The sequence below is a fragment of the Cyprinus carpio genome, chromosome B10 (genome assembly GCF_018340385.1).
Source record: "Cyprinus carpio isolate SPL01 chromosome B10, ASM1834038v1, whole genome shotgun sequence".
NCBI lineage: Eukaryota > Metazoa > Chordata > Actinopteri > Cypriniformes > Cyprinidae > Cyprinus > Cyprinus carpio.
In genome coordinates this window covers 10,580,661-10,597,758 of record NC_056606.1, presented here as the reverse complement: position 1 = coordinate 10,597,758, position 17,098 = coordinate 10,580,661, and the positions used below count along the sequence as shown (strand labels likewise).

Sequence of the window (17,098 nt, the reverse complement as noted above, 5' to 3'; positions counted from 1 at the left end):
CTCTGAAGGTAATTTACATAATCTGAAAGTTATATTTTCAAAATGGCATTGCTTCCTTAAATATCTGCAGTGCAGTTAGCTGTGTTGCATTAGCAGCTTGTAATGGTTTTTAAATTATTAGTATCAGCTTGGAAAACCACATTTTCAAAGAAGCTTTCCCAACACCATAAATACTGAATGACATTTTCACAGTCACTGTAGCAACCGTTCTATTGCAAAACCCTTACTCAGCACAAATGCTAATTACAAGTAATTGACTTTTTCCCTGTTGTTTAACCTCAAGAACCTTAAAATAAAAAGGAGTGTTTAATAAATGTTTTAAAAGCATTAAAAGGATGGTTCAGCTTAAAATTTAAAATGTTGTCATCATTTACTTACCTTCATGTTGCTCCAAACCTGTAAGAGTTTCTTTCTTATGCTTAACACAAAAAATGATATTTTGAAGAATGCTGGTAATCAAACACCTTATGGTCTCCATTGACTTCCATAGCATTTCTTTCCCTACTATGGAAGTCAATGGGGACCAACAACTGTTAAGTTCTTTAAAAAAAAAAAAAATCTTCTTTTGTGTTTAACATAAGAAAGAAACTTACAAAGGTTTGAAATGAAATGAGAGTGAGTTAATGGTGACAGAATTTAAATTTTTAAAGTGAACTGTTCCCTTAAAGTTTCACATTACTGACAAACTATTGTTCTCAGACATCAAGCTTTGTTTCAGGGCTCTGAACAGGTACGTCTGTAGTTTATACCTGTTTATTTTCCACCTTTGAGTTTCAGAGTGTCTGCAGAGTGCTGGTGTGGGCGTCCAGAGATGCGTGGGACGACTGGGGAGAAGAGACCAGACGCTGAAGCTGTCAGAGCTTAAATAGACGAGAAAGTGTAGCACTGCTCATCATGTACTGACTCACAGATCACTGAGGTAGCTTGGAACGATATGAGTGGGTCAGGAAACAATGAGGACTGAATCATCATTCAGAAGAAGCAGCGGAAGAGAAAGCAAGAGATGTGGATAACGAGAAAAGACACCAGAGGAAAAACATAAGTGATAACTGAGACGCCAGGTGAATTTGCCCAGTCATTTTGAATTATTCATGCTTGAGTCAGAAGTAAAAAAAAGCTGGCAGGAGAGAGAGAGACATGCACAGAGATGGAGAGAGACTGCAGAATCAAAGAAAGAGAGCAATTAAATGAATGCCGGAGAGAATAAATGTGTATCAGGTTGTCTAACCTCACTCTGGGGATTCAGGCCTGAGCTTCCTGTAAATTTATTCAACACTGGGCATACAAGTCCTTTCCTCATTACGGTTCTTCTGTCTTGTGGGGGGGGGGGGGGACTTGTATTTCCGCTGTATTTAAGTCAAATTTTCAAACAAAGTGTGATGATGCAAAGCTTCTTTATTACAAGAAATCTAAAAGCCACCCTCAAGTGTTTTCAGAGATGCTCCAGAGCACATTATACTCAAAATAAGCTCAAAACACCCGCTTTTATAGCACACGCACACACACACACACACACACACAAAAGAATTCAATGTCCAAAGAGCTAACTACTGTACAGCTAACCTTGAGGCTAAAAGACACTCCAGCAGAAAGAAAGTCTCCATCTACCATACGATTTAATGAAACTTTATAAAAAGAGACATTAAGACTGCTCCCATGGAAGAATTTAGTAATACTAAAATAAAAACAACACAAAGAATGCACAATACTGTATGCGCAAACAAGAATATCCAACAGGATAATTACACAAGCATTTAAAAGTGATAAAAGATACACACTCAAACGCAGATGGTTTTACAAACCCATTAAGATTTCCAAATCTTTCACTTTCCAGCAACAGAACTTCAAAGATTAATCGTTAGTCAAACATAATGATGAGAGTGTAACAATAAAGAGTTTAATTTTCTGATTTTTCGCTGGAATCAGCCTTAGAAAATAACTGCACAAGCACAGTGCTGTCACAGTTTGTACAGAATAATTTTCCCTCACACTGTCTCTCATAATGCTTTGTCCTTTGCCATTTTCATTCCAACTGTCTTTCTACCATTTGTATAGCCCCTGTATCAATATGACATCATTTGCTTCTGAAAAACCTCACTTAAAAATGGCTTTACATCGTGCCAGGCTAATGCCTTTACATAATGCCCTCCAAATGTTTTAATTAAACCAAAAATAAAGGATAAATTGGGGGTGGTTGACATTCAGCAAATGGCGGATAGTTTTAGACTGTTTGAGAACATCCTACATCTATTAATAGCTGAGCACCATGGTGGTGTTTACAAGTGGCATTTAGTCATGCTTGTACTCGATTAGACAGATGTGAACTTCTCGTCTAAACCCACATTACAGCCAAGGCCCTGCACAATCGCGACAAATTACATCCGCACTCCCACGAACGATCTGACGCACCGCACTATTGTGAAGATTAATCTCCCTTGGTAATGCTGACCAGACTCGCAGTAGTCTGGCTTTCCCGCCACTTTCACACTCTTCAATCCAGCTTGTGTCATGCTTGAGTGTGCGTGTTGTTAATGCTTTTAAACAAAGATGTTCTGTTGCCTTATTTATCCCTAGCTTAGTGTTGTAGGGGGAGGGGGAACTAAAGAACACATTTCTATTAAATGTCTGTCTCCATTCACCTTAATGTACATTCAAGCATTTGGCAGACGTTTTTAGCCAAAGTGACTTAGAGTGCATTCAAGGTATACATTTTAGCAATACGAGTGTTCCCTGAGAATCAAAACCGTGACCTTGGCATTGCTAGCAAAATGCATTACCAGCTATAGTAATACAAGGATTTCAAGGAGATCCTGGTCACCAAATATGTACCCATCAATACCATTCACTCTTAATGGTTAATTAAAGTGATAAGAAATCACTAAAATAAATGAAGGTTGATGGGTCAATGTAAAAAAAGACTGTAGAGACTGACAAGTGACAGACACTACAAAGAATGAATGTTTTTGTTCGCTAGAATCAATTAAGCGAATAGATTCACCTTGCAACTTAGCCAAGAACCACCAAACAGAAAGAGACTGTTTGGATATGTAAAGCAAAGAACCTTCTTTCGCCACAAAAGAAACTTTTGTGAAACAGAAAGGTTCTTCAGATGTTAAAGGTTCTTTATTGACCCATTTAGACAAAATGGTTCTTCTATGGCATCGTGAAGCACCTTTATTTTTAAGAGTGTACAGCAAAAGAAAACCAGTCTCCTCTTGGCTTGTATTGAAATCCACCAACCTTTTTTTTTTTTTTTTTTTTTATAAATCCTTATTTTGTACTTCTAATTTGTGACCGGTGTTTAATTTTGCTCTCTCCTCTGCGCTTTCGTGTTCGGCACTTCTCACTGGAGATTATGCTACACCTACATCCTACGACATCCACTGGGATGCCACTCTCTCGTGAACGACAGTTAGTGCGACAATTAGCAGAAGCTGGAGATTACGGTTTAAAAAGTTTTAATATGGATATTTGATATTTTACAAATTCATAGCTTCACTTCAAAAGGCCTTTATTAACCCCCCAGATTTGTGTGGAGTATTTTTTATGATGGATGTTTCCTTTTTTTTTTTTTTTTCAAAATCTTGACCACCATTCAACTGCCATTACAAAGCTTGGGAGAGCCAGGACATTTTTAGAACTCTGATTGTATTCATCTGTTTATATATATATTTTTTTAATTAACCATCGGCCTTCCATAGTAGCATACATTTGTATCATGATAACAGTTAAAACCACACATATAGCACCTCAGTACCCTGATAAAAATATAACTATATGGTTTTTAGGTATTTGTATGACAAACAGTAATATAAATACATTTACTGTAAATGCACAAATGCTAGCTTAATCACAAAAATACTGTAATTATAATCCATTACTCCTTTAATACATTTATTTAATGTCTATGTTAATAATATAATAAAATTTGATACGAATACCCACATTTCTAACACAATACCATGGTAGCGAGTAAACACGTCTGCTCTAGTAAGCTAGCGCTGCTGCTGCTTGAACTTTGAGCCGGGTGGATAAACGGTCCGTGTGGTGTGGTTCAAATGAGTAACGCTGTTTCGTTCAGTTTCTGGCGCATAAACATTATATCAAATATTTATCAAACTCTTCATATTCTTTTATCAAGGAAAATTTTAAACAAAATTGTATTCATCATAGCAGACTCTGAGCAAACAGAAGAGTTAGGATAGAAGAATGACTTCAAGTGAAACCTTAAGCTCAACACCTTTTGCTAAGGAAGAAACTGATTTATTGGGTGTCTGATTGAACCATTTCTACAGATGAGCAATAAATGTATCATAAAGTAACAGCTGTGTCATAATGGCCAATATAGCAAGTGTCTGTTTTGTCATCTGATGCTCTCTGATGACAAAGTACATATATTTTTCAAAGACACTTTGATACTGATGATGAATAATGGGACAGCGGATGAGGGAGATGCTGCAAAACTTTTACTTGTTGTTACAATTGCAAATTGTTCTTTGAAGACTAAAAGTCTCTAAAACACTAAGAAGGCTGCGTGCATACACTTTAAGCCAAGCATGGCAGACTTGAATGACCTGTGAGCCACTGGCCAGTCACAACAAAAAGAGATGTTTTTATAACTATATACCGTTATTGATGCATGGACAGACCTTTCTGGAGTAGAGTGACTCATCTCTCCTTCAAACCTAGCAGACTGCTCTGTACATTTAGTGATGACGCCAAAGATTTTTATTTCCATGAGAACTGCAATTTACTCCGTGAAGATAAGAGACTAGAAACATCAGAAGATGGCTTTGATGTATAGGCCAGATGTTATTTAAATATGTAATGATGACTAATTACACACTAAATGATTAGAACATTTTATTTCAGATGGACAGGGAAAATAAAGTAATTGAAGTTTCTGTGCTGCGTAAAAACTAGAAACAAGGCAGAATAAACTAAGCAGCCAAAGACAAAACATAGTAACTATGCATACACAAAATCAGAAAGAAAGGCTTTTATTTGATTGAAGTTTCATATTAATTTTCACATATTCTAAGCACTGTTGAGCCAAACCAGTATGTTACAGGCCATATAGTCCAAGAGATCTGATTTGCTCCAAACTCAAATAATTTTGTCCATTGAGGATTGATTTATTGGTGTTTTCTAACTTGTGTTAATTTCATGATGACTTCAGGCCACCTTTTACTATCTGAAAGTCACCTATGAGCTAGTAGTTTGAGAAACAGACCTGCTTTAAAGTGTACAGAATAACTCCACCAACATTTCTGTCTCACAGTCTTACTTTGTTTCTTGCTTTCTTTTTTGTCTGGTATCTCTTGATCTGTTTGTCTGCCTCAGATGTGCTGCATTTGGGTACCTTAGATACCAAAACATCACAGAAGTGTTGAGTTATCACAGCATTTTGCTCACATACACACAAAACAACGGTGACATTCAAAACACACACACACACACACACACACACACACACACACACACACACACACACACACACACACACACACACACACACACACACACACACACACACACACACACACATCCACCCACAGGATTTAACTGGTTCTTCCTCTCTTCTATCTCTATCAGTATTTTGCTGAGGCTGTTTGGAGGGGATAAAAGACTTCTCTCTGTAGATTCACCATGATAACAGAGACATCATACACGCTGAAGAAGGCAAAGGGCTGAGCTATTTCCCCATCTATAAGATTAAGAGTCAAATTTATCTTTTATACTTACTTTTTTTTTAAACTTAATTCCTTTCAATTGCTCACAAGAAATTCAAATGGAGAGAGTCCAAAGATGTGAATGAAGGATTAGGATATGAAGATGCTGGTAACCCCAGAGCGTAACAATCTCACTAAAATTACCCTCACCCTCCATGCCCAATGTTATTTGAGCCCTCTTACTCCAGAGACTTTAGACTGAAAGCATCTAATATCATTTTATTAATTAGAATACCAGACATTTACTAAAACCTGAGGTCACAGTTTCTGTGTATCCGTTGCAGTATCTGTATTGGACATAAAAAAGTGGTTTTGAGGCTCCTTGTACTGTAGCAACTGTGGCATTTTGGTGGAGACTATAGTTCAAGTATTACATTTCTGTGAGGAACATTTTTGAAAGAATGCTAGTGCAGCATGATTGTGAAGTTAATCAGCATGCAACAGCGTTTCAGTCATTCATCACCTTCAGTGACTGAATGACCACAAATTCATCATGAGTCTCTAATTAGAGGTCTGGGGGCCAAGGAGTGAGAGAGATGTAGTCATGACAGACCTCCACCCATCTGAAAAACATTTGCTCTCCATAGTTAAGTCAATTTGAAAGAGTACGATCAAATGTGAAAGATGAATTTCAAATTGGCGTTCACATATGCTCAACTGAGACTTAAACCACCATCAAGGAGTCATGGAAAGAAAGAATGATTTACAAATCACACATGGACACGGATGAAAACTTTCGAATGAGTCGCTCACACATCCACACAAATTTCATTGATATTAAAGTCAGCGAAGCACATTTAGGACTCAATCCTAATTACAAGCTTGTCTAGGTAAACAGTAATAGCGAATGTAAATGAAAATCATATTGCCCCCCTCTTTTCTAATGAGATCCTGACCCAGAGGTCAAGCAAATTATAAATATTTCTCAAACTGGCAAAAAAAGTACAAGAGTTATTTTGCATGCTTATATAATGGAAGAGGGGATTACGGAAGAATACCTCCTGTTATCTGTTTGGGCAATGATGAATAGAGTAGAGACAGAAAAAGAGAAGAGATGAGACAGACAGAAGGAGAGATAAGGTACTGGGAGAGACATAAAGACAGAACTGGGCCAGCTAGGTTGGGCTGAGCTGTGCAGACACATGGGGAAACAGGAGAGGAGGGTTGTCCGTGTTTGTCAGAGAGGTCAGGGAGACCTTTGTGGAAAATAATTGCTTGGGAAAGCAGGGGGAGGTTAAACATGCTCTGCCACGATAGAAACTACTCCTAAATCTACTAAATAAACCTAAAAAGATACACTGGACTAGGACAGCTAGGATGAGAATAAATTAACCAAAATTTTTTGAATATTCTCCTTTAAAAGCAAAAAACACACAAAAAGGGGAAGACTATTCTAGCTTGTCCTACAATAAAAGTTAATAGGAACAGGAGCTAAAAAAAAAAAAAAAAAAAAAAACTAATCGAAACGGCCAAAAACATCTTTCTGACAGTTTTTCAACAGTTCAATGTATTCTAACTAAAATGGTGCAATCAAATAATCAGATACTTTACAAGGTACTGCTTTCTCAAGCCTTTATTAAGCATCCTGTTATAAGTCATGGGAACATAAATGTCCTGTGAATGATCTATGTACCACAGATGAACACAGCTCTAGAAAGTTCCATAAAACATGAACTTTTAAGTAAAATTATCTGACTTGGCTGCTATCCTTGTGTATCTACTGAGAAATCAAATTGGCAACTGGCATGAGGCCAATACTTGGTGAAAGCAGGAATTTTGATGTTTCCCCTTGCTCTCTTTCTAAGATTGCTTTGCCTCCTTTAGAGAGCTTATGAGCAAGAGATGTGGTTACGAGGCTTTTTTCAAAAAACATTTAAATTAATTAAATTTTCACCATTTTTGCCCTCTTCTTAAGCGCCAGGAACTTGTCATCTGACAATCAGCAGTTGACAGACTGTGACCTTGTCTGTTGAGGCAACATCATTTCTGAACCGAAGGTAAATCAAGCTGGTACTTTTTAGGTGCTTCAACAGCAGATTTCTGTGAAGATGCCAAATAAAATTTGATTGACTGACTGGCCTCTTGAATACTTGATTTATTGAGGCCGCGCTGAAGAGCTGCACATTTTTATGTTGTGGAAGCATCTTGCTATCGCTACAAGGTAAACAGCCAAGACAGATTCAATTACACCAGGCACATTTTAAACTTCTTAGCACTGCATATCCATGCAATCAATGCTAATCACAAAAAGATATTTTGACTCCAAGATCATGGTCAGGGTTTGTCCCACAGGAAACATCTCTAGAGAGTTCATATTGATATGTTTGCATGTTTTTGTGTGCAAACTTATTTTTGGGAGAGTATAAGTGCCTACCAGGTATGACTGAAAAAAGATGTGTTGCTAGAATAATAAAATGGGGGTTTCAAATGCAGATTCTTAAACTTCCACATGTGGTCCTAACAATCTAGAACATGTGGTTACATCCTAACCCAAAATGGTCAATCCAGGACCAACAATGCTGATCCTACACCAAAACAGCACCGTATAACTATAACAAAGTATAGTTATTATTGCTTTAAATAAGGACTTTATGAAATAAATTTTTTTTATACCATAGAAATTTCATAATTCTCAATATCACACAAAAAAAGAATAAAAAAACAATTAACATGAATGATTAACTTGAATGTAAGACAGCAGGAATATTAGACTGCTGTAACTTTAAGAGCTGCCCGGATTCCATATACTGTTACATATGTTTTCTCTCTCAGCTGTTTGCTTTCACTTAATACCTAAATTACTGTGTTTACGAGGATACTTGCAAAGATGGTCATTTTTTGACACATTCAAGTGTGTGTATTTAACCTTTCATGAGCACCATCTTTACAAGCACACACCTCTCTAACATTGCTCAGAAAGTATCTCAGACATTGTGCACATATAGTAAAATGAGTTCTCTTTCGCTGTTGATTGCATTTCAACGGCCTGAAATCACTTGTTTTTAAAACCGCAATGCTTAAAAATGCATGCAAACGATATGTTTTCGTGACCGTGTAATACAGCAACGTCACATGGGCATGTAACCGGGATAGAGACAATAATCCAAAATCTCTACCAGATGACAAATTTCAGCCGATTAATTGTGTCTACCAGTATATTGGCCACCCCTAATAGGCAACATAGTATATTTGTTTTTGGATGAGGGCACGGTAGAACAAAGATGATTTTTGTGATGATTTATAAGAGACAGCCACCCATCCTGACACACACTCTCAGAGCCTGTCTGTCTCTTTAAGCAAACCGCCCCTCAGGTCCCGCTCATTTCACATGCTGTATTTGCAGAGTGCCAAGAGACTGGAAAATACACAGAGATAAAGCAAAACTGCAGTGATGTCAGAAAGAAGAATGGGGGGGGGCACTGACGGAGGGGAAAAGAGCTTTGAGATGAAGAGCAATAAAGTAAATGAAGAAAAAAAACAGGATAAGAGATATATAAGACAGAGAAAGTCTTTCTGCTTGCGTTAGTTTTACACCTTCAGCAAACGTCAAACACTCCCAGCACACAGAATCCACAAAACTGAACACTAAACCAATAAAAGTGGTACAATCCTAATCCCCTAAAAGTGATTGTGTACATGAGGATGTGTGTATCAGAGAGAGAGAGATAGGTGGTGGGGATAACTGTGAGTGCGAGTGTGTAAATTTGGCAGGGATAACTGACTCGGAATGCATGACTGTGATGTTCTTCCTGAGGTGACTGAAAACTGTCACCATTGGCACCTAAAGCGCTCTCTCTCGCTTTCTCGCTCACTCTCTCTCCTCCACTCTACCCATCAAGGACAGACACGGCAGAGTGAAGGAAGAACAGTAGTGTTAACTCTCTCTCACCCTCCTCTTTTTCTCTCCCTTCATCTTTCTGTTTTCTCTTCTCCATTGCTCTCATTCATCATTCTTGTTCTTCTCCCACACTCTTTTACACTCACTCGCTTTCTCTCTCTCACACGATTGCATTCGCTCTCCCTCCCTCACTTGTTCTCTCATGAATGTCACCTTTACTGGTGGTAGCCGCTGGATTTGCGCACACACCCACATACACACACGCTCGCTGGCTTTGGGGTGGGGTGGGGGGGGCTAATGTAGGGCTGTGGGGAGAGATAGCGCGTGCCAGAAGAGGCAGAAGGGAAATTTCTCTGAGTCCATTCTTCTTTTCCCGGCTCCCGTCCTGCGACTCAGGGCTTTGTCTGTCCCAGCAGCTGAAGCAGAAGTGCCTCTGGACGTGGGAGCGCTGGATTACTGCTCCAGATTATTATTATTTTTTTTTTTCCTCCAGCACAACTAAAGTTAGCCATAGGGACTGCAGGCTGACCATCTGCCCGTTTCTGACAGGATCTGATTTGAGTCGAATAATTCTGCTGTCAGTAAGTGAAGAACTTTCCACGAGGACCAGCCATGTGTGGGTGAGAAAGCTCTTCATTTCCGTGTGCTAAACTTTAGCTTTGTCAGTGTTTTTGTCTTCAGGAACAAGACATAAGGGGAGGGGAAGGGAGAAGAGGGGTGGGGGGCGGGCAAATATGTCGGCAATGTCGCAACGATGACTTTGTCAGCCTCTTTCTGTATCTTTTTGTGGAAATGTGACCGTGTCGATTTACATTTTTTACGGATTTGTTGTGGTGTCAATATGTATTTAGCGAAACAAACATAATGAAGGACAAACCAGGGATAGGTTGTAAGTGGACCAGAACTTAACCTCTTCCCTTACTGGAGGGAAACACACGGACACGTGAGGAACCTACTTGAATTCTTGGTTCGCCGCGCAAGGTTTGACCCTTGACTTTTATCTCTTTGTACTGCTGGTAAAAAGACAAGTGCATCCAGAGAGGGTCTCTTAAGCAAACAGAGACCCCCCTCCCAAAGGTGAGAGGGGGGGGAAGATGGCAGCTCTTGCCAGTTCTCTCATCAGACAAAAACGGGCAGTCAAGGAAGACCAAGCCAACCGGCCGATAGCCAGCAAACGCAAGCCATGCCCCAAGAGCAACAAGTCTCTTTGTCAGAAACAAATTCTTGTTCTCATATCAAAAGTACGGTTATGTGGCAGCCGAAGAGGAAGAACAGACAAAAGACCAGGTAGGTTTATTTATATCTTTTCTATTTTAACCACTTAAAACTGGTTATCCACCAACTAAGGAAAAACTGTATTCTTGCAAAAAAGCAGAATGAAAAAAGTTTGAACTAAATTTTCAAACTGATGTCATTCTTCTTGGCTTCTCTGTTGACACTTCACAGTCGAACTGGCTGTGGTACAAATGTAAGGATACAAAGCTGAAATACAGTTGTCTCTGTGAAGCAATGCTCAATAGGTCACATAATGGAGAGAACCACTAAGCTCATTAAGTTGCAGTTTTAAGGGAAAGGGTTTGACTGCTATTTTATGACATGAACAGAGCCGGAAGAGGCAAGCCCTTTATAAGGTGTGATTTACAGTCTTTCAAAGCGTCCCACATGCATAGGCTATTCTGGGTTGCGTTAAGACCTGCCCTTATGATGCTAATTACTACCCCGAGACACATCATCTCTTCTATGTTCACACATGGGCAAGCATGTCTGCATATTAACACTTGATTTCGACTGTGTTTCATAAAAGATTGTTACTCAGTGGTGCCATGAAATTGGAAGTTGGACTCCGGCCATGTTTTAGTTCCGGTAACCTTGCCACTGGCCAAACAGAGAGAAAAAAAAAACAGAATGCTCTCTGATTACAGCACTGATACTGAGACAGAGGCTATGCGATTGTTATGCCAACCTACAGGGCAAAAATGCAAAACACCAGTGTCCACAACTCTGACTAGCAGTTTTATTGAAACTAAAAACATCTCTGTTTGGTATCGCTGCCATTGGTTGTGAGTTTTGTAATATCTTGGGGACCAAACACTTATGACATTGTGCAATTGACGCCATCGCCTAAGATTAAATAACTGCATACCGAATAAAAGAACTGTCAATGTAAAACAAAACGAGTGAAAGACGGGATAAAGAGATACGGCAGTGAGTGAGTGTTTGAGAGTGAAAGAGAGAGAGTGGGTGTTTTGTACGTAAATGAAAATGATTATAGTCAGGGATATTAATCTGCCTCTTTATCTGCCTCTCTCACCAATGAACATGAAACGCACCACACTGCAATCATCAGAAAAAATATGGGTATAAACAGAAATGAATGTGAAAGGGAGAGTGTGTGCATGGATTTTTATGATACTGAGGTAACGCTGATAGCCTGTCCTGCTCCTGGGACCATATTCTGTAATATTTACATTCCTTTGATATCAACTGAACACATTATCACATTACGCACCAGTACTGTTAGCATAATGTGATTTAGAAACATACTGAAATGCAAATATATTTCTGCACATGCAAACACGCTCAGGAAACGGCATAATATTGCATTGCTAGCATAGATTATATTTTTCTGATATTTCTAACTCTTACATCTATTCCTGCTGTATTGACCTGAATCCTCATGCTGGTCTACACAAGTTTATTCTAGTTGCTGATTTAGTGCTTATCTACCAGGGGTCAAAGGTTGGATGGTTAAGATGGCCTGTTAGCCCTTGCTAGTACTTTCCAGCAGGGAAGTCCTTTTGAATACCTCAGTCTGTGACACACGAGTTGTGCTTCAAAATCAATCCATAGCACTATGGGTGAACTGAAGCGGCCAAAAATTGACAAATTAGTGGGCGTCACCTAGCCACAGCAGTGTGGGACCATGGGATCACTGCTGCATTGTCAGGTCAGTGATCCATATACATCCATTATAACAATGTCAAGCCCCTGCTGCACCCGCAACACTCTTCACACATCTGTCTCACGCACACCTGTCTCTGGTTTAGGATGGGTTCCCTTGCTGCTCTAAGATGGTGTCGTGGTCTCACACCCTCTGAGGTCGGCGCTGAGTCTACTGGTCTCTCGATCGATGCAGCTCATTAACGTATACTGATTAATCAATGATCACCCTCTCCGTTTGCCCAGTGCCCAATTTCACGCAAGATGGAGATGGTATAGAAACATAACCCCCCCACCACACACACACACACACCCACACCCACACACAATTCTCTTAATAGCAGAGGTTGTTTTACACCTTTACAGTTTTATGGAGCACTTGGCTTCTGCAGAGAGTTTGGCTTTATTCAACAACAAATCTCCTTATAGAGGAGGAGAGGGACTGAGCGGGAGAGAACTGATTATTATCAGCAAAGGATTGAGAAAACCCCTCACACAGGCTACTCTTGAATTTTCCTTTACAATATATAACAGCTTACAGGAGTGGATTGAATACTGTCTATATGAATGAATAATCAATGTCAAGCTTATAGCTGGAAGAAACACCTGAAATCAGTGTCTAAAGTAAATATTAAAGATAGCATCTTCCCTAACTCTAGAAACTCCTACCACAATTATCATGACACTATAATAAATGAATGGAACTATAAGGCACGTGTTCACCTGTGAAATCCTAATTATCTGACTTTGGCTTTGAATGTTTTATTTTTAACAAGATAACAGTGGAAAACAGCATCTGGCAATGAACCTTCATATGACATATCATTAATAGAGGGAAATTAACAACTGTCACCATCCAAGTGAGAATTTTTTTCACAGTTGTGGGTGGTGGGAAACATTTAAGATGGCTCAGACTGCCCTTGAAAAAAAAGCTGTCGCTACGTAGTATACTTGTTTATGTGTACATTTTGATTAGATCTTAGACCAGCTCAGGAAATGTTCAGGATGCAATCGGCTTATAATGTAGGTTTTCTTTTGAAAAGTCCACTAATATGAGATTACAGCTTGCAACATTTAGTGATTTCTGCTAAACATCGAGAGCCTTGTTTGAACCTGGGGGAGAAAAAAAATAAAAATAATGGTGAACATATTATTGTAGCTAAAAGAAAAGTTAATTTCCCGTCCTGTATACAACCTTCAAAATGAAAATGAAATTAAAAAGAAGAAAAAGAGATAGGAGGTGTGTAGCAAGGGGAATGCAGTAGTTCTGCTCAGGGTTCGGACTAAAGGAGTCGCTCAGGGCACGAGGACGTGGCACTGGAGGAGGACAGCATTAAGCTGACCGCTGAAGATGGGCTGTCTATCTTGCTTACTCAACAACACCTGATCACACTGCACAGTGTTAGGTAGCCTCTCATCTTAGTACTGAGAGTGCCAGGGGTCAGAAAGAAAGAGTGAGTGAAAGAGAGCGAGGGGAAGAGATAGTAATGAAAGGAAAGGAGAAAATGGAGGAGAGACAGGTGGAAAGACAAAAAGTGAGTCACTGCAAAAGACAGAAGGACATGCAGAGGGAATACAGAGGAAGAGAGAAAATCACTGATGATTAAGCAAGTTCTGGCAGAGAGTATGTTAAATTAAAATTGGCAGCCCTTACTTTCACTGCATTAAGTTTTTGTTTGTTTAAACACTGTCTATTATTTTAAAAGAACACTCAGCGTTCAAGTTCTTGTGCTATGCTCAAGCTTTATGAACATGTTATTGATTACCGCAGAACACTATTTTTAATTCCTCAGTTTCTAAGAACAAATCTTGTGTCTACAGTCAATGGGGCAAGACACTGCACGGGGATAAACGCTACAAAATGTTACAATAAAGCCACAAGACTTGTACATTGCATAATAAAACTGCATATTATTATTTTCTCTCTAAGCTAGCCTATATCAAATTCAGCTCAATCAATTCAACTCAATATCAATTCAACTGGCATGAACATATAAAGAGTAAACCTAGCAATTTTGGGGGGCACAATAACTGCATCATTACTTTAAAAAAGTAACAAAATAAATAAATAAATACAAACTGATTACAAAGCTGCTGGTACAGTCAATGAAACTGAATTTAGTTTGTTCTCTCTCTGAGCTCACAACACAGCATTAAGATGTAGATCATTAATGATTTTGTAAGTCAACAAATGAACCAAAGATGTACTGTGTGGTTGCCACTCAGGTCCCTCTGGGTGATCCTAGAGGGAGAAGCGAATAAAGATATTGGACGAGAGAAGTAAATATGACAGAAATGAAAGACCCCAAGGCATTACGTTGGACGGTTAACACTATTGATCTCCATGTCAAAGCCGGTGGGACGATTTGTGATTGACCACCTGAAAGAGTCTAATAATGTGGCAGGAAAGAGAACCCACATGTGACTAATGGCCCCTACTATGCATGTTTTATTGGTGTTAACATTAGCTGAGGCTTTCTCGGAGCTAACAGCATTAATCTGCTCTACCCTCCACTAGCAGCCTTCCAAAATTAACTGAGAGGTTGCGTTTCTCCTTTACAGGCTCTTAATTTAGTAATTAGTGCATTCTGTATTTGACAGGTTGCAGCTGGGTCAGATCTAGAAATTCACATTTTAACCTCAGTTTTAAAATACATTAACTGTATGAAAAAAAAATGTAGAAAACTGAAAAAGTACTGGTAAGTTCACAGACATTTCCTATAACCCTAAAAATAAAAAACACAAAACGCAATGCGTTATTCAAAATACAGATAAGACACCAATGACTAAACAATATGGATAATTAACACAGTACTTTGTGCCATATTTTTATGGACTTGGAGTGTTACATCTACAATGACACTAACACTACAAAACGTCTTTCTCTTTGGCTGTCCTGAGAGCCCCAATTCCGACAAATCTCAGCTGCAGCAATCACTGCTCACTACCATCTGTATGAAATGAATATCCGATTAGATTTGCGGCTGCAACAGCAGCCAAATGAGTTTCCCAGACTCTTTTGTTGATAATGAGGACGCCAAACATACAAACATCAGCTTATGCTGTTACACAACCAAAGATTGAGAAGGGTTTCATAATCTATCAAGAATTTAATTCCAGATGAAAAGATAATTAAAGCTGAAGGGATTCATGCTTTAGTTTTAAAGGGTTATTTCAGTGCTGCCTCTGGGTTGGAAGGCTGGACTTGTAGAAGCGGATTGTAGAAAAGTTCCAGCAGTTTGGAAGAGATCAGATTTGGACTAAATTTGTCTGAAAGAGATCAGAGAAAAGGCAGCACTGAGATAAATGCCGCTAGCCTGTGATTAGTATGAGTGAATTCATGCTGGAGCAAAAAAGTCATGTATCATATTCATCAAACATTATTGATAATAATAATTTTTTAAAAAAAATCACTAAAACAGGAAATGATGCTCAAAAACTGGCATGAAATAGAGGGATATCTTTGCAATGCTGAATTTGGTATTTGAGGGGAAAAAATCTAAAATTAGCAGGTGAAGCAGAGCTTTGTAAGAAAATAATAAAGAATGCTTCTTCTTTATGGAGCTTTTTGGTTATAGCACAGACTGCTGTCACCAAAAAGGAGCTTTCTGAGAAAAATAAATAAATGAATAAATAAAAATTAAAGTAAGGCAACATGAATGTGTATAAGTAGCATTTTTATGAAGAAAACATTAGCAACATTATCTGCATACGAACAAAATATAAGCTTTTTTATGTTTTTTCCTCTTTTCAAAAGATTTTGCCATATCTTAACAATCTTCAGGTGTCATTTGTTTGAATGACAGAAAAAAGTAGTGCATTTGTAATATCTTAGCATATTAATAATAGTACTATAACTTAGTCTAATAATTGTAGAGTTACTTAGAAATACTTATCTCTTGTATTTCAGTAAAACTAACTAAACATCTTTAAAGCATTATAAAGTTACTGAGAAACAAAACTGTGTAACATAATTGAAAAGTCTTTTCAGAAAAATGTTTAAAAGCTTAAAAAGGTGCTATTATGCTCTTTCAATTTTTCAACTTTAGCTAGTCTGTAATGTTGCTGTTTGAGAATAAAAAAGATCTGCAAAGTTACAAATCTTAAAGTCCAGTTCAAAAGGAGATATTTTATTTAACAGAGATCACTTATCAAAAACTATAAATAGGAAAATATAACTCATATTTTCCAGGATTTTTGATATCACAAATACAGACGAATGGGACGAGACCTGTTTGAGCTGCACTAGATACACGCTAGCTTTCCCAAGGCAGATGAACTTTAAGTGCTTACAATCATCCGGGTTTAAAATCGCGCTCAAATTGATTTTATTTTGATGCAATATTTACACTGAAGCTGGCAGCAGGCGGCTATGGTAAGGTGCAAGACATTTCATCAAAACACACACTGGCCCAGCTAACCAATCACAGCTCATTTCATATTTCAGAAGGCGGGCCTTCATTTGATACAGAAACTATTTAAGCCGTTCATGCCAGACTTGGGAGAGAGGTGTTGTAATAAAGTAAAATATGTGAATTTTTTTCAGAACAACTTAGTATGAGAGCCTGTTCTAGTACACCCCCAAAAC

At 38.4% G+C, this 17,098-nt stretch overlaps 1 protein-coding gene across 1 annotated transcript in view; it reads left to right on the top strand.

Annotated features, from left to right (window-relative positions):
• The first annotated feature begins 9,249 nt into the window (after positions 1-9,249).
• The window catches only part of fgf11b (fibroblast growth factor 11b), a 42,011-nt gene continuing 34,162 nt past the window's right edge, over positions 9,250-17,098 (top strand). Inside the window, exon 1 of the mRNA XM_019088742.2 lies at positions 9,250-10,857. Coding sequence (XP_018944287.1) covers positions 10,665-10,857 — 193 coding nt within the window. The 5' untranslated portion in view covers positions 9,250-10,664. The remainder of the gene's footprint in view (positions 10,858-17,098) is intronic.